This window comes from Oncorhynchus tshawytscha, linkage group LG01, assembly GCF_018296145.1.
Source record: "Oncorhynchus tshawytscha isolate Ot180627B linkage group LG01, Otsh_v2.0, whole genome shotgun sequence".
In the NCBI taxonomy this organism is placed as follows: domain Eukaryota; kingdom Metazoa; phylum Chordata; class Actinopteri; order Salmoniformes; family Salmonidae; genus Oncorhynchus; species Oncorhynchus tshawytscha.
The window spans coordinates 50979463-50998125 of record NC_056429.1 but is presented as its reverse complement, the minus strand read 5'-3'; the positions used below and the strand labels follow the sequence as shown (position 1 = coordinate 50998125).

Genomic DNA, 18663 nt, shown 5'->3' with positions numbered 1-18663 from the left:
CTGGCTCCAGGTCATCTACAAGTCTCTGCTAGGTAAAGCCCCGCCTTATCTCAGGTTCACTGGTCACCATAGTAGCACCCACCTGTAGCACGCGCTCCAGCAGGTATATCTCACTGGTCACCCCCAAAGCCAATTGCTCCTTTGGCTGCCTTTCCTTCCAGTTCTCTGCTGCCAAAGACTGGAACAAACTGCAAAAATCAAAGAAGCTGGAGACCCATATCTCCCTCACTAGCTTTAAGCACCAACTGTCAGAGCATCTCACAGATCACTGCACCTGTACATAGCCCATCTGTTAACAGCCCATCCAACTACCTCATCCCCATACTGTTTTATTTATTTATATCTTGCCCCTTTGCACCTCAGTATCTCTACTTGCACATTACTCTTCTACACATCTACCATTCCAGTGTTTAATTGCTATATTGTAATTGCTTCGCCACCATGGCCTATTTATTGCCTTTACCTCCCTTATCTTACCTCATTTGCACTCACTGTATATAGATTTTTCTTTTTTCTACTGTACTACTCTACTGTATTGACTGTATGTTTATTCCATGTGTAACTCTGTGTTGTTGTATGTGTCGAACTGCTGTGCTTTATCTTGGCCAGGTCGCAGTTGTAAATGAGAACTTGTTCTCAACTGGCCTACCTGGTTAAATAAAGGTGAAATAAAATATCAAAATAAAAACACCTGTTGTATTTGGGACACATGTGACAAATACAATTTGATTTGATTTGAACTTGGTTTAGTTATGTGAACATATTATACTTTCATCTCGAGTTGTTGTACCTTGGACAATGCTTGACCTTGCAGAGATTGTTAGGCATAGCAGAATTACCTGCCCGCTTTAGAAACGCCCACTCCTTTGCACACGCCCATACTCTGGTCTCCATATAATGGGTCGCAGTTGCTCGCTTCTTAAAATTCTCCAGACCTCAAAGGTAAGCATGACAACGAGTGATTTTGGAGGTATGACAACGCGAGACTAGGGAGGACGTGACCGGTCTGACACTCTTGTACAGTAGGTGGCAGTGTATGCACCTCTAGGTTGGATGCGATCCGCAAACACAATTAAAATAAGTGTCTACAGCAGTGCGGTGTTTTAGGGCGTCATACAAATGTTTTGCGCAGGTAGGCTGCCTAATAATAACTTATCTAGCTAGGTAAAATACCTTTGGAATTAATATATATATATATATAAGTTTGTTAGCCAGTAGCAGGCGTAATATAAACTGGTTCGCTATCTGCAGATTTCTTAATTTTGGTCATTGTGCTTTCCAATTTGCGCACTGCCCAGCTCAGGCTGACTCTCGTGAACATAGCAAACGCTCCCTGCCATGTGATCAACTCCGGAAGTAAATTGTACATAGAACTTGACCTAGACACGTACAATTCAAACGGAGTTATTTCTAAATTTCTTTACATAATGAAACAAAATATGTAACCTATACACCAATAATTCACTGTGACTTTGTGGGTAGTCGTTGCTTTTTCAAATGGATATTAACTTGCTTTATTGGAAAAACGAGGGCAAGGTGAATATCCCATCCACCAACGTTTTAGATGAGCAATTAATAACATACTGTATGTAGTAAGCCACAGAATGCATATTTGGAATGATTGTTGATCTGAAGTGTTTAAATGCATGTCATTTATTTCCCAGACATTCCTCAGTCGACTACGCCTCTGGTTTAATATTCTTGACCCAAGTTCCTTGCTCTGCTCTGATGTGAGTATCCAGGAAATGTGAATTATGAATTTTATTATGAATTATTACATTTTTTGTCAACTCCACATGTGACACGATTGTAGAGAGAACTGTTAGCTGGATTTGAACTACTCTCCGTTCCATTACACATAAGCGTCATTGGACGAAGGCGTCTTCTTCTCTTGCTGTACAGATTTGGATGCATAAAGACCTTATCTTTCATATTAGCGATGTCGTTTTTCTAAAACAAAAGGTTAAATTGAAACACACTTTTTTTATAAGGTTAGGGTTCACACATGGCCGTATTTCGATGTTACAGGGCTTGTTTACATAATACAGGGAGGACCTGTGTTAATTAGCTACCTGTAGTGCTGAGCAATTAGTGCTTTGAGGTCGAAAAAAAAAGGTTTTCGGTTAAGATTTTTTTTAAACATTAAGTGCATTTATGTAGGTTGCATGCTATAACAACACAGAGTACAACAATTAATAAGACCCATGATGGTAGTGACTGTCCATTACTGCTTATCCATCTATCCACATGACTTTAATACAATATTTCAGTTGTGTATTTTACATTTTGTTTGATTCTTCAAAGTGAATAAGGCATACTTTTATGACTGCTGAATACCAACTATCAATCACTTAGATCATGTATTTTCAGATACCTCGCAAAGCAACGGCTGCTATCTATGTCACCTCGCGATCAAGGCATTCTTCTCTCTTCAGTAGCAGGTGTAAAAAGAAACACAAAAAGAAAAGGTGCAATATTTTTATAACCAAAGTTTCGAAAGCCAAGCTGCCTTTTTCTTATTCGATGAGGTTTAACAGCGGTTGGCATCCAATATGTTGCATTACCGCCACCAACTAGACAGGAGAACAACTCCCTTATACTTTGCTTGAAAAAATAAACCAACAAATACTCTACCGTCTAACACACACACACACAAAAAAATCTAAAACACCACCACACCACTCCACTATTTAAATCTATTTATTCCTACCTCATGCCAACAACCTGAAAGGATAGGACATCACCACTTAACACACCCTGTAACTCTTCTGATGTCAAGTCTCGTACACCCAAATACCTCTCTGCAGCTGCCACCGTAACCTCAATTTTCTGCGACTTGCATTCCATCCCTGCAGTACAGTTGATAACCATTGCTATAAATGATAAAAATCAAATTTTACTGAAAAATAACTTGTTGGCCTATCCCTCTGTAGTGGTACAGGTGTACTACTCACACCACTCCTCTCAGGATCCCTCCCCATTGACCTATCTTACTCTGCTTTCTTCACTGCCTCAGCATATGACAACTTCTGCACTACTCTAACCCTGGAAACTGTATAGGAGATGTTATTATAATTAATTCTATGATTTGATATTTGATAGAGCGGTGGTAGGCAGCAGCAGGCTCGTAAGCATTCACAAACTGCATTTTCCTCCTTGCCAGCAGCTCTTCGCAATGCTTGAAACACAGCGCTGTTTATGACTTCAAGCCTATCAACTCCTGAGACAAGGCTGGCAGTACTATAGTGCCTATAAGAACATCCAGTAGTCAAAGGTATATGAAATACAAATGGTATATAGAGAAATAGTCCTATAATAACTACAACCTAAAACTTCTTAACTGGGAATATTGAAGACACATGTTAAAAGGAACCACCAGCTTTGATATGTTCTGAGCAAGGAACTTAAACGTTAGCTTTTTTACATGGCACATATTGCACTTTTACTTCTCCAACACTTTTTGCATTATTTAAACCAAATGTAACATGTTTCATTATTTATTTGAGACTAAATTGATTTTATTTGTTATATATATATATATATATATTTCTATTAAGTTAAAATAAGTGTTCATTCAGTTGTTGTAATTGTCATATATACAGTGGGGCAAAAAAAGTATTTAGTCAGCCACCAATTGTGCAAGTTCTCCCACTTAAAAATATGAGAGAGGCCTGTAATTTTCATCATAGTTAAAGTGTACCTATGACAGACAATGAGAAAAAAAATCCAGAAAATCACATTGTAGGATTTTTAATGAATTTATTTGCAAATTATGGTGGAAAATACGTATTTGGTCACCTACAAACAAGCAAGATTTCTGTCTCACAGACCTGTAATTTCTTCTTTAAGAGGCTCCTCTGTCCTCCACTCGTTACCTGTATTAATGGCACCTATTTGAACTTATCAGTATAAAAGACACCTGTCCACAACCTCAAACAGTCACACTCCAAACTCTACTATGGCCAAGACCAAAGAGCTGTCAAAGGACACCAGAAACAAAATTGTAGACCTGCACCAGGCTGGGAAGACTGAATCTGCAATAGGTAAGCAGCTTGGTTTGAAGAAATCAACTGTGGGAGCAATTATTAGGAAATGGAAGACATACAAGACCACTGACAATCTCCCTCGATCTGGGGCTCCACGCAAGATCTCACCCCATGGGGTCAAAATGATCACAAGAACGGTGAGCAAAAATCAAAGAACCACACGGGGGACCTAGTGAATGACCTGCAGAGAGCTGGGACCAAAGTAACAAAGCGTACCATCAGTAACACACTATGTCGCCAGGGACTCAAATCCTGCAGTGCCAGACGTGTCCCCCTGCTTAAGCCAGTACATTTCCAGGCCCGTCTGAAGTTTGCTAGAGAGCATTTGGATGATCCAGAAGAAGTTTGGGAGAATGTCATATGGTCGGATGAAACCAAAATATAACTTTTTGGTAAACTCACCTCGTCGTGTTTGGAGGACAAATGCTGAGTTGCATCCAAAGAACACCATACCTACTGTGAAGCATGGGGGTGGAAACAGCATGCTTTGGGGCTGTTTTTCTGCAAAGGGACCAGGACGACTGATCCGTGTAAAGGAAAGAATGAATTGGGCCATGTATCGCGAGATTGAGTGAAAACCTCCTTCCATCAGCAAGGGCATTGAAGATGAAACATGGCTGGGTCTTTCAGCATGACAATGATCCCAAACACATCGCACGGGCGAAGGAGTGGCTTTGTGAGAAGCATTTCAAGGTCCTGGAGTGGCCTAGCCAGTCTCCAGATCTCAACCCCATAGAAAATCTTTGGAGGGAGTTGAATGTCCGGGTTGCCCAGCAACAGCCCCAAAACATGACTGCTCTAGAGGAGATCTGCATGGAGGAATGGGCCAAAATGCCAGCAACAGTGTGTGAAAACCTTGTGAAGACTTACAGAAATGGTTTGACCTCTGTCATTGCCAACAAAGGGTATATAACAAAGTATTGAGAAACTTTTGTTATTGACCAAATACTTATTTTCCACCAATCTTCTGGATCATCCAAATTCTCTCTCGCAAACTTCAGACGAGCCTGGACATGTACTGGCTTAAGCAGGGAGACATATCTGGCACTGCAGGATTTTAGTCCCTGGCGGCGTAGTGTGTTACTGATGGTAGGCTTTGTTACTTTGGTCCCAGCTCTCTGCAGGTCATTCACTAGGTCCCCCCGTGTGGTTATGGGATTTTTGCTCACCGTTCTTGTGATCATTTTGACCCCACGGGGTGAGATCTTGCGTGGAGCCCCAGATCGAGGGAGATTATCAGTGGTCTAGTATGTCTTTAATTTCCTAATAATTGCTCCCACAGTGCTTACCTATTGCAGATTCAGTCTTCCCAGCCTGGTGCAGGTCTACAATTTTGTTTCTGGTGTCCTTTGACAGCTCTTTGGTCTTGGCCAATGTGAGTAAGACATTTAAATCAAATCAAATAAAATTTTATTTGTCACATACACATGGTTAGCAGATGATAATGCGAGTGTAGCGAAATGCTTGTGCTTCTAGTTCCGACAGTGCAGTAATAACCAACAAGTAATCTAACTAACAATTCCAAAACTACTGTCTTATACACAGTGTAAGGGGATAAAGAATATGTACATAAGGATATATGAATGAGTGATGGTACAGAGCAGCATAGGCAAGATACAGTAGATGATATCGAGTACAGTATATACGTATGAGATGAGTATGTAAACAAAGTGGCATAGTTAAAGTGGCTAGTGATGCATGTATTACATAAGGATGCAGTCGATGATATAGAGTACAGTATATACGTATGCATATGAGATGAATAATGTAGGGTAAGTAACATTATATAAGGTAGCATTGTTTAAAGTGGCTAGTGATATATTTACCTTACCCATCAATTCCCATTATTAAAGTGGCTGGAGTTGAGTCAGTGTCATTGTCAGTGTGTTGGCAGCAGCCACTCAATGTTAGTGGTGGCTGTTTAGCAGTCTGATGGCCTTGAGATAGAAGCTGTTTTTCAGTCTCTCGGTCCCAGCTTTGATGCACCTGTACTGACCTCGCCTTCTGGATGATAGGTTATTTTCCTGACGCCACACTCCGAGGGCCCTCACCTCCTCCCTGTAGGCCGTCTCGTCGTTGTTGGTAATCAAGCCTACCACTGTTGTGTCGTCCGCAAACTTGATGATTGAGTTGGAGGCGTGCGTGGCCACGCAGTCGTGGGTGAACAGGGAGTACAGGAGAGGGCTCAGAACGCACCCTTGTGGGGCCCCAGTGTTGAGGATCAGCGGGGAGGAGATATTGTTGCGTGTTAACCCTTGCAAGGCTGCTGGCCCAGATGGCATCCCTAGCCACGTCTTCAGAGCATACGCAGACCAGCTGGCTGGAGTGTTTAAGGACATATTCAATCAATCCCTATCGCAGTCTGCTGTCCTCACATGCTTCAAGATGTCTACCATGTAGATGCTTCAAGATGTCTACCATGATGTTCCTGTACCCAAGAAAGCAAAGGTAACTGAACTAAATGACTATCGCCACGTAGCGCTCACTTCTGTCGTCATGAAGGGCTTTGAGAGACTAATCAAGGAACATTTCACATCTACCTTACACCCTAGACACACTTTAATTTGCTTACCGCCCAATAGATCCACAGACGATGCATTTGCCATTGTACTGCACACTGCCTTATCCCATCTGGACAAGAGGAATACTTATGTAAAAATGCTGTTCATTGACTATAGCTCAGCATTCAACCCCATAGTACCCTCCAAGTTCATCATTAAGCTCGGGGCCCTGGGTCTGAACCCCGCCCTGTGCGACTGGGTCCTGGACTTTCTGATGTGCCGCCCCCAGGTGGTGAAGGTAGGAAACCTCCCCTTCGCTGATCCTCAACACGGGAACCCCACAAGGGTGCGTGCTCAGCCCCCTCCTGTACTCCCTCTTCACCCATGACTGCGTGGCCACGCACTACCTCCAAGTCAATCAAGTTTGCAGACGATGCAACAGTAGTAGGCCTGATTACCAACAATGATGAGACAGCCTACAGGGAGGAGGTGAGGGCCCTGGGAGAGTGGTGCCAGGAATATAACCTCACACTCAATGTCAACAAAACAAAGGAGCTGATCGTGGACTTCAGGAAACAGCAGAGGGTGCACCCCCCTATCCATATCGACGGGACCGCAGTGGAGAAGGTGGGAAGCTTCAAGTTCCTCGGTGTACACATCACTGACAAACTGAAATGATCCACCCACACAGATAGTCTGGTGAAGAAAGTGCAACAGCGCCTCTTCAACCTCAGGAGGCTGAAAAAATTTGCCTTGGCACCTAAAACCCTCAAACTTTTACAGATGCACAATTGCGAGCATCCTGTCAGGCTATATCACAGCCTGGTATGGCAACTGCACCGCCTGCAACCGATAGGCTCTCCAGAGGGTGGTGCGGTCTGCCCAATGCATCACTGGGGGGGGGGAACTACCTGCTCTCCAGGACACCTACAGCACCCTATGTCACAGGAAGGCCAAAAAGATCAAGGGCAACAACCACCCAAGCCACTGCCTGTTCACTCCGCTACCATCCAGAAGGTGAGGTCAGTACAGGTGCATCAAAGCTGGGACCGAGAGACTGAAAAACAGCTTATCTCAAGGCCATCAGACTGTTAAATAGCCATCACTAGCACCTTAGAGTCAGCTGCCCCATATACATAGACTTAATCTCTGGCCACTTTAATAGTGGAACACTAGTCGCTTTAATAATGTCTACATATTTTGCATTACTCATCTCATATGTGTGTATATACTGTATTTTAGTCTATGCCATTTCGACATTGCTTGTCCAAGTATTTTATATATTCATTTACTTTAGATGTCTGTGTATTGTTGTGAAATTAATAGATATTACTTGTTAGATATTACTGCACTGTTGGAGCTAGAAACACAAGCATTTTGCTACACCCGCAATAACATCTGCTAAATGTGTATGTGACCAATAAGATTTGATTTGAGATGGAGTAATTGGCTGTTTTGGCTTCCAGAGCCAATTCAACTTTAATTAGGGCTAGGCGTCCCGTCAACGGGGCAGTTGTAAATACTGCAGCGTCGTGTGTCAAGATCACAGATTTTAGAGAAACAACTAATGTTAATATAACTGCACTGTCCAATTTGCAGTAACTATTACTGTGAAAAAATTGCATGCTATTGTCTGAGGAGAGCTCCTAACAACAAAACACTTTTTTCCCCCCACCGCAATAGGTTTGATAAATTCACCTCTGAAGGTGAAATGTGTACTTAAATCAGAACAAGATTTCAGAATGCATCATCCAAAGGGTCCCAGAGATAACACAACGTGTCGTTTTGTGAGAGAAAATCCTTTTTCATATCCTAAAAAGGTCCCTATAGAATGCACAATCAATTTTGTATTTCCACTTGTTCAATTTGCAAAGAAAGGAATCTGTGAATCTAATCCTAAACGTTGTTTCATCCAGTCAAATCACATTTATTTTATTCCTCAGAGATCCTAGAACGTAACCAGACTTCACTATATCATTAGGGGTGTAGTATATTCTTCTTATTCTTCTTCTACCAGATCTATTGTTATATTCTCCTACATTCAATTCATATTTCTACGAACTTCAGTATTTCCTTTCAAATGCTGCCAAGAATATGCATATCCTTCAGGTCCTGAAAATTGAAAAAAAGGGGGCTATCCCTGAGAAGTTTTAAACAGAACATGTAAGGTCCCTGGACTATAAGGATTGACGTTAGGCTCCTTTAGTGCATTATTTGGCTAGACTTGAACTTGCAGGCGTTAAAACATTGACTGTCCCGCAAAGGTCTACTTTGCAAAAAGTCAACTTAACCTTGGCTCCCAATCCCATGGCTCCGTACGGAGGGTGTGAGATGCAATAGCGTAGCCTCTGGAGGCTTTGGTAGGCAACTCGCGCTCCGAACTGCATAGACGCACACCTCCCAAATTTTGTGACAACGGAGAGGGTTCCGTATAGCTCCGCATTTTCATGACTGGTTGATGGTAGGTGGGAGCAGGAGGTCCTGTATAAATAAACTCCCTTCCTTGACAACAGCTCTGCTCCAGGAAGCGCAAGAAGTATGAATGCTCTGACTTCTTCGGTGGCCGCATCGCAATCCTTGCTGTACAGCATTTTTTTGCTATGCGGCCTCCGTAGAAGTCAGAATTCCTGCTTCTTGCACTTTGTAGAGCTGTTGTAAAGGAAGTGAGGTTGTTTATACAGGACCTCCCGTCCCCACCTACCGTCAACCAACCATATCAATGCAGAGGTATACGGAGCCCTCCACATTGTTACAAAATTTGGGAGGCACACAGCGATGCGGTACAGAGTTTGATTTGGCCTCTGGAGGCTCTGCAATTGTGTTAACCCTCCTTATGGAGCCTCCGGAATGCATTGCCAGAGCAAGCATAAATTGTATTTAAGGCTGTAGAGTAGACCAGTGGTTTTCAACCGGTGTGCTGCGGCACACTAGTGTGCCTTGAGGAACTATCAGGTGTGCTGCGAAACCTTTCCTAATCTTGATAATTTTTTGAACACTCACTTACAAACGTGACCAGTGGCATGAATGTCGGTTTTTGACTTGGGCGCACCAGTGCCGCTCAGATAATTCATTGAAAGGCACACATGGTTACATCTGCATCTTTGTTTCAAGTCCAGTGCGCAGGAGCTGTTACAGTTGTATCATTTGAGGGGCGCACATCACAAGCAAAATTATTTGTATAATTTTACTTTGCCTGTGAGAACCATTAGCGAAGGTCTGCGTCTTTGCAGTAATGAACCTGGTCTCAGAGCATTTCATATTATTATGTATATAAATCCAGGACATTATATTTAGTATGGTGTGTTACATTTGGTATGGTTACATAAGACGGATGGTTACTAAAGGCAAAAATGAAAGGGGTATAACGCAAACGTCTAGCATCTCAAAGGTTGCAAGTTCAAATCTCATCACAGAACATTTTAGCTAATTACTAACTTTTCAAATACTTAGCATGTTAGATAACCTTAACCCTTTTAGCTAACCTTAACCCTTTTAGCTAGCCGTTCCCCTAATCTTAACCCTTTAACCAAACTCTTAAACTTAACCCTAACTCTTAACCCTTAGCCTAGCTAACTTTAGAAACCTATCTAGAATTTGTAAGATCATACTTTTTGCAAATTCATTACATATAAATGAATTATCATTTGTAACAATTCATACATACCACACGGAATGTAACATAAATGGAGTGTCTCAGATTTATTTACAGAATAATACAAAATGCTTTGAGACCAGGTTGCAGTACCACAGTGTCTTACTAACAAACAGAGCATGGCGTTGTCTGGTTGCACCTTTACAATGCAGAAAACCGCTCGTTGCTAGACCTTTCCGTTCAAAATTGAGACTTATTTTACCGAAGTTTAAAGGGGTACACACAAATTAACCATGAGTAAAGGAACTATGAAAATTGTTTAAATAAACTCCATTTAATCTATGAAAAATGTTTGTCACCGAAAATGTATGGATCAGAAAGGTTTTCATCACATCAAGTTGTGCCACGGTTAAAAGAAGGTTGAAAACCACTAGAGTAGACTGTGAACAGTTCACTCACACAGGAGGCCCCACTGAGTCACATTTGCGGCTATGTCACAGATCTCTTTTGCTATGTGTTCTTGCTGCACAGAGAATTTCAAGCACCATGAATTGTAGCTCACAAAAGTGAAAAATGTATATAAAATTAGGTTTTTCTTTTTCTCAGACTGAAATAGAAAATGCCCACTCACTCATTGGAAGTGTGGAGAGAATGGTGCAAGATGAAAAGGTAGGCTAAAATTGCTCACAAGGTAAGTTTTTCTATCATCATGGCAAATGTTTTCATTTGACACATTTTAAATCAAGTTCTGTTTCCTCTAGGCTGGAGATGCAGCATGGGTACTTTCTCTTGTAAGTGAGATACTACAACCAGCTAAGTCTACAACCTGTACAAAATCTGGCTTGTACAGAAACAAACTGTCTATCATCAGAGCGAATTGAAAAATTATAACATTATATCAGAGGTCCTCTGTCCAGTGTCTGTTCTTCTGCCCATCTTAATCTTTTATTTTTATTGGCCAGTCTGAGATAATGCTTTATCTTTGCAACTCTGCCTAGAAGGCCAGCATTCCAGAGTCGCTTCTTCACTGTTGACGTTGAGACTGGTGTTTTGCGGGTACTATTTAATGAAGCTGCCAGTTGAGGACTCGTGAGGCGTTGGTTTCTCAAACTAGACACTCTAATGTACTTGTCCTCTTGCTCAGTTGTGCACCGGGGCCTCCTACTCTTTCTATTCTGGTTAGAGACAGTTTGCGTTCTGTGAAGGAAGTAGTACACAACATTGTACCAGATCTTCTGTTTCTTGGCAATTTCTCACATGGAATAGCTTTCATTTCTCAGAACAAGAATAGACTGACGAGTTTCAGAAAAAAACTGTTTCTGGCTATCTTGAGCCTGTAATCGAAGCCACAAATGCTGATGCTCCAGATACTCAAATTGTCTAAAGGCCAGTTGTATTGCTTCTTTAATCAGAACAACAGTTTTCAGCTATGCTAACATAATTGTAGAAGGGTTTTCTAATGATCAATTAGCCTTTTAAAATTATAAACTTGGATTAGATAACACAACATGCCATTGGAACACAGGAGTGTTGGTTGCTGATAATGGGCCTCTGTACGGAATATGTAGATATTCCATTAAAAATCTGCTGTTTCCAGCTACAATAGTCATTTACAACATTAACAATGTCTACACTGTATTTCTGATCAGTTTGATGTTATTTTAATGGACGAAAAATGTGCTTTTCAAACGAAGACATTTCTACGTGACCCCAAACTTTTGAACGGTAGTGTACATTATGGCTTGATTATGGAATTTATTTTGATATCTTCCAAAGTTTTGATATATCTGTTTCTGCAGTCTTCTGTTCATGCTGGTACTGGTGCTATACTTCCAGCTGTTTTCCGTCCTCAAGGTACTGTCTAATTAATCAAGTGAAATGTCTGATCGTAGCCTAGTTCTTTTCTCTGTGCTTTGTTACATTAGTCAAGCCAGTCTTAGAAATCCCAGACTTGGGCAACAAACATGGGTAACATTGTGGGAGGTAGCCCATCTGTCTAGAGCAGGGTCTCCAGCCCGGTTCCTGGAGAGCTACTCTCTTGTAGGTTTTTTTCTCCAACCCCAGTTGGAACTAACCTGGTTCATCTTATCCACCAGCTAATTATTAGAATCAGCTGTTCTAGATTAGGGTTGGAGTGAACCTACAGGATGGTACTTCTCCAGGAACAGGGTTGGAGAGCCCTGGTCGAGAGACTAGCTTTTTACAGAAAATAAGGGCAACAAAATCATGATATCTTTTAACGGCATTTTTCATTGAATTTATTTTTTAGCATTTTTACCAATATCGGCCCCTTTGGTAAGTGTTTTACATTTTATTTCATGGTGTATCACTTTTTACTCTAAATTGTTAGTACAAAAATGTTAATCACCCTAAAACTCCCATAGCAATTGCAGCTGGTGTATTTCAATTTCATGGTTATTTCAAATTAATTGATGTCTCATATTCACCACACTGTAGTGGTTGATTAATTAACATACTTTTCATTTTCCTTCAGGTTGTAGCCAGCTTTTTGCCACACAGTGGAGTCAAACCGGCTCTATTCTGGCAGGTAAGGGACTTGTAGATGACCACATCAACTGATATAATCATAACCAAGTACCAGTGGAGGCTCCTCAGAGGAGGAAGGGGAGGACCATCCTCTTCACTGAAATAATTTATTGAAACACTGTTTTGCAATAATTCTACAGTTGACTTAACAGCACTCTGGGTATATTGACTTCAAAACAAAACCTAGGAGGCTTATGGTTCTTACCCCCTTTCATAGACTTGCACAGTAATTATGACAAGTTCCGGAGGACGTCCTCCAATCTATCAGTGCTCTTGCAGCATGAACTGACATTTTGTCCACAATCAAAGGAACAGAGAATGAATGTAGTACTGAAAGCTACAGCTAGCTGGCACTGTAGTGCATAAAATGTGGTGAGTAGTTGACTCAAAGAGAGACAATAGTTGAACAGCTGCAAGATTTAAGACTTCTTGCTTGCCATCTAAAATTATTGTACAGAATTCTTGCCACCAACAAAATGTTGAATATTTGGGGCATACAATCATCGCAGCGCTGCAGATTTTGTTGTGAGGATACAGAATCAATAGACCATTTGTTTTGGTATTGCCCTTGGATAGCCTGTTTCTGGTTTCAGGTTCAGGAATGGTTGATTGATCTAAAATTGACCCTAGAAATAGTACTGTTGGGAAATTTGGAGAGACCAGGTCAGTCTTAGTAAAAGTATTTATACACATACACACACTCTCATTCTCGGATGGTTGAGCGGCAGCTCTTGGGGAACTGTGGGGGGGTGGTCTTAGAGGGCTGGTGGCCTGGCGGTCGGAAACTTGTGGCTGATGGGTCGCTGGTTCGGGTCCCCGTTTTTTTTAACCTTGTGGGAGATCTGTCGACGTGCCCTTGACCAGGATGTTGACCTTGGTTGCTTCTGTGGGTCGCTCTGGATGGGAGTCTGTTAGATGACTGCTGATTCTTTTGAAAAACGTTTCTTAAATGGAAGCAAACGGAGCAAAACGGAATTGGTCTGAATTTGTCTGATGGAAACTGGTTTGCAACTGTTGGACTAATGATTACACCCTAGAGCCGCTAGATGCAGGCAAGAGTGTGCAAGGCAGTTTTGAATGTGTCACTGTCTGTCACCTTGATTATTCAAATGTTTCTCTCAACCTGTGCACCTACTTTGTAAACTTTCATTCATAGGCTATGTTGTTGCAAGCTCATGATAGGTATGAGTAGTAGCCTAAACCGATCAACGTTATGTTGAACTGGGTAAATGGAATATGATTGGCAGTCATTCAATATGCTGTAATAGAAAAAGGCCATGCTCATAAAAAAAATTGTCCTCCCTCATCTTAAACGTCACTGACCGCCACTGCCTGGTACTCAATATTGTTCACTAAGAAAAATATTTCTGTAGTTTTTGCTTCAGAGTTACAGCGCTGGATTCAATCATGCAAACAGAAATGCATCTTCTGACAAGGTAAATGGTAAAGAAATTACCTTATTTTCGCCCAATTATGTCATCCCACACTGTGCTCTGTTATCTACTTGTTCTTTTTATATGCGTATCATGACTTTTCTCCATCAGGGCATTAAGACCTCTTTGAAGCAGGGTCTGTTGATTGTCGGATCAGTTGCATATGCAACATGTGCAGGGGTGAGTATCACTACTGGGGAAAATTTGTATGTATTTGGTTAATGACATACTTGTAGATTGGGGCGGCAGGTAGCCTAGTGGCTAGAGCGTTGGACCAGTAACCGAAAGGTTGCTAGATCGAATACCCGAGTTGACAAGGTGAAAATCTGTCGTTCTTCCCCTGAACAATGCAGTTAACCCACTGTTCCTAGGCTGTCATTGTAAATAATAATTTGTTCTTAACTGACTTGCCTAGTTAAATTTAAAAAAGATGATGGCTGTCAGAGCATGTTTGATCATCAAGATGACACCAGGTTTGACTTTACCTGTGTTTCAGGCAATTCCTCAAATAGTCATACAGCGACTTAGCATGAGCAGCCCAGCTGTCCAGATGTTTTTTAGGTCCGTATTACCAATACCCCTCTCAGGTAAGTGCTAAGGATTTGAAAAACAATTTCTCACTTGAAAAGTGCACTGAACGTAAGTGATCTGAGTGCACCTTAGCCACGCTCAAGGTCCTAAACGATATCATAACCGCCATCGATACGAGACAATACTGTGCAGCCGTATTCATCGACCTGGCCAAGCTTTTCGACTCTGTCAATCACCACATTCTTATCGGCAGACTCAACAGCCTTTGTTTCTCAATGGTTTCTCAAATGACTGCCTCGCCTGTTTCACCAACTACTTCTCAGGCAGAGTTCAGTGGGTCAAATCGGAGGGCCTGTTGTCTGGACCTCTGGCAGTCTCTATGGGGGTGCCACAGGGTTCAATTTCCGGGCTGACTCTCCTCTATATACATCAATGATGTCGCTCTTGCTGCTGGTGATTCTCTGATCCACCTCTACGCAGACGACACCATTCTGTATACTTCTGGCCCTTCTTTGGACACAGTGTTAACTAACCTCCAGACGAGCTTCAATGCCATACAACTCTCCTTCCATGGCCTCCAAATGCTCTTAAATGCTAGTTAAACTAAATGCATGCTCTTCAACCGATCGCTGCCACACCTGCCCCGCCCCGTCCAGCATCACTACTCTGGACGGTTCTGTCTTAGAATTTGTGGACAACTACAAATACCTAGGTGTCTGGTCAGATTGTGAACTCTCCTTCCATACACACATCTCCAATCCAAAATTCAATCTAGAATCGGCTTCCTATTTCGCAACAAAGCATCCTTCACTCATAAAACTGACCATCCTACCGATCCTTGACTTTGGCGACGTCATTTACAAAAATAGCCTCCAACACTCTACTCAGCAAATTGGATGCAGTCTAGCACAGTGCCATCCGTTTTGTCACCAAAGCCCCATATACTACCCACCACTGCGACCTGTATGCTCTCGTTGGCTTGCCTTTGCTTCATGTTCGTCGCCAAACCCAATGGCTCCGGGTCATCTACAAGTCTTTGCTAGGTAAAGCCCCGCCTTATCTCAGCTCACTGGTCACCATAGCAGCACCCACCTGTAGCACGTGCCCCAGCAGGTATATTTCACTGGTCACCCCCAAAGCCTATTCCTCCTTTTGGCTGCCTTTCCTTCCAGTTCTCTGCTGCCAATGACTGGAACGAATTGCAAAAATCACTGAAGCTGGAGACCCATATCTCCCTCACTAACTTTAAGCACCAGCTGTCAGAGCAGCTCACAGATCACTGCCCCTGTACATAGCTCATCCAACTACCTCATCCCCATTATGTTATTTATTTCTTTGCTCCTTTGCACCCCAGTATCTCTACTTGCACATTCATCTTCTGCACATCTATCACTCCGGTGTTTAATTGCTAAACTGTCATTATTTTGCCACTATGGCCTATTTATTCCCTTACCTCATTTGCACACACTGTATATAGACTTTTCTATTGTTATTGACTGTATGTTTGTTTATTCCATGTGTGACACTGCTTTGCTTTATCTTGACCAGGTCAGTTGTAAATGAGAACTTGTTCTCAACTGGCCTATCTGGTTAAATAAAGGTGAAATGTAAAAAAATCTGGGACATCAGGGTACCGTTACAAAGAATGATCACAATCCCAATTTTAGATGAACGTTGTTACCATTTCTGTCTGGAATCAGTGCCCCAGTGTAACTCTGTCTTATGAACAAAGTCCTTGTTGATAGATTTATTGATCAAAGGGTGTTTGTTTCTGAAGCCCTTATCCACATTTATGGATAGGGTGGTGTTCCTTTTCTCAGTTCTGTGCTTTATCCCATAGCCTCCCTGGCCTATTTCAATGTGGTCATTGTCAGAAGTGAGGAGTCTGAGAATGGAATCCAGGTGTTTGATTCCAATGGGAATTCTGTTGGAATCTCTCAGGCAGCTGGAGCAAAGGTGAGCGGGAAAAAGTTTGAAGTAAAATAAAAAGGTATCAGCAGGCTCTTTTTTAATATAATGATCGCTGCCATGTTTCCTGGTTAGGCTGTGAGGGAGACTGCTCTCTCCAGGGCTGCTCTGTTAGGCACTACAGCTGCTGTTCCTAATCTTCTTATTTTCCTCTTGCAAAAGTAAGTCACTCGTCTTGTGCTGGGGCTGCAATTCCCACTATGACCTGTTCAAGTCTTTGAGTATATAAGGTTAGCTAATCTGTTTTATAAATAGTTGGTGACACAGCTTTGCTAATATTGCCAATGATATGACTAATACAATATGTGCTTTAATCCAGCAAACATTTAGCTTGAAATCAGAAAAATTATGAAGATTTCTTTACCTAAAGCTATGAACAAATTGACCCCATCTTTTTTCTGTCATTTCAGGGCAAGGTTTCTGCAAAGGAGCCCCCTGCTGGTGGCTCCTATACGTCACATCAGCACTGCGATCGTCCTGGGCCTGATGATCCCAGTGTCCTTCAGTCTCTATCCACAGCTTGGAACGGTAGGACTTAGATACAGTATTAATGTATTTACTGTGCGCTTTCCAAAACCCAAACATACTGCAACTCAACATTTTATTCTCCCTGCTTTACAGATCAAAAAGGAAAAGCTGGAAAAAGAATTAGAGACTGCAGCGGTAAGTGGTGAACTATTCTACCACAGGGGCCTCTGAGGCACCAGCAAACAAGCTCTGCAGACTGCAGTGTGGGAGCAGGAGGACCAAGTCCGTGTGACTTCACTGACTGGGCAGCACGAGAAGTAACCTTTACGGCCACAGGATGCAGTGTTGCTTCATACACTAGGATGATGAATTCAGTCATAATTAATTACAAATTGATAAAGGACAGAGTCCATGTTTCGATTCAGTTGAATTTAATAGCTGCAACTTGTAAGTGGATGTAAATTAACAATGCACTGCAAATTAATTGTAATCATGAGTTTGTAACAATGCCCTTCCTCGTACAGCTGTTCACGTTTCAAGTTTAGTGATTTGGTTTACAAGTTTGATCTTACAAAAGCAAATCATATTACTCCATTATTTTAGTTAAATTGACGTGTGGATTTTCTTGACAGCACAGATACTTACATGTATTTTTAGAACAAATAGGATATTCCAGAAATTTCAAGTAGCTTAGTTGAGTCTCCTAAAACCTAGATGAGGACATGCGTAGTGCACGCAACGTTAGTGTCTCATTGAATCTATTCAGGCACAAAGACAGGCCTTTGAGAACAAGGTTAGAATTGCCCAAGAAGTGAAACCATAAATTACATTGTTTTCAAAATATCAATAACAATGTCATATTACAGTAACAAATAGGTATGCAACATCATTTGACATAATGGTCATATACAAAACCAAAGAAATTGCTCCAGTAACTAACAATAGCTGACAGTTTTCCAGGGAGGACACATATCCGTTATGCCTCCACCCTTGGCAATCGGTCTCCTGCTTATCAAACTGAGGACACAAGGTTAGAAAAATGCTATCTGTTCTCCCTCTCATCTGAGCAACACCCAAACATGACAGATTCCTTATATTGCATTACCCAAAGATATTAGTTCCATTTTGGCACTTTATTCATTAATAAGAATCGACAACACATTGTTAAGATAAATGACAAATAACATATTTCTCATTTGCCATGCATCTTATTTTAATTCTGAAATTTAAGAGGATAAATCATGGTTCTTGAGACCTTAGTTTATTTTAAGACTTAATAGAATAATTTATTGGATTCCTGAACTATGAAATGCTATGGCTATGTGATTTATTAGACCGTTTAAGATACAGCAGTGCTTATATTCCCTGCCAATACATTCTGCACCTGGGAAACAAGACAACCATGTTCTCACTTGTTCATAGAACAGTAAGACAAAGTAACTACAACCAAACACGTACCTCGTCAGTGTTCAATGGATTAGCCCTATTTCACATATTGCCCATAGCACCAATATTTTAGGTATGTTATTGTATTATTGTCAAGACAATACTTTTACAATAAAGAAAATGTTTATTAA

At 41.5% G+C, this 18663-nt stretch overlaps 1 protein-coding gene across 3 annotated transcripts; it reads left to right on the top strand.

Moving 5' to 3' along the window:
• The first annotated feature begins 1321 nt into the window (after positions 1-1321).
• Positions 1322-18663, top strand: sfxn4 (sideroflexin 4). 3 transcript variants are annotated; one of them, XM_024424344.2, is made up of 15 exons: positions 1323-1536; positions 1665-1730; positions 2371-2468; positions 10746-10808; positions 10901-10930; positions 11939-11993; positions 12409-12434; positions 12634-12687; positions 14060-14122; positions 14231-14299; positions 14616-14706; positions 16491-16606; positions 16694-16779; positions 17029-17146; positions 17240-18663. In XM_024424344.2, exons 4-15 carry the CDS (start codon positions 10791-10793, stop codon positions 17315-17317), a joined length of 804 nt encoding a protein of 267 aa, XP_024280112.1. In that variant the 5' UTR covers positions 1323-1536; positions 1665-1730; positions 2371-2468; positions 10746-10790; the 3' UTR covers positions 17318-18663. The 3 variants fall into 3 exon arrangements, with proteins under 3 accessions (XP_024280103.1, XP_024280112.1, XP_024280092.1); XM_024424324.2 differs by lacking the exon at positions 2371-2468; XM_024424335.2 differs by lacking the exons at positions 2371-2468; positions 16694-16779 and having other exon boundaries at positions 1322-1536.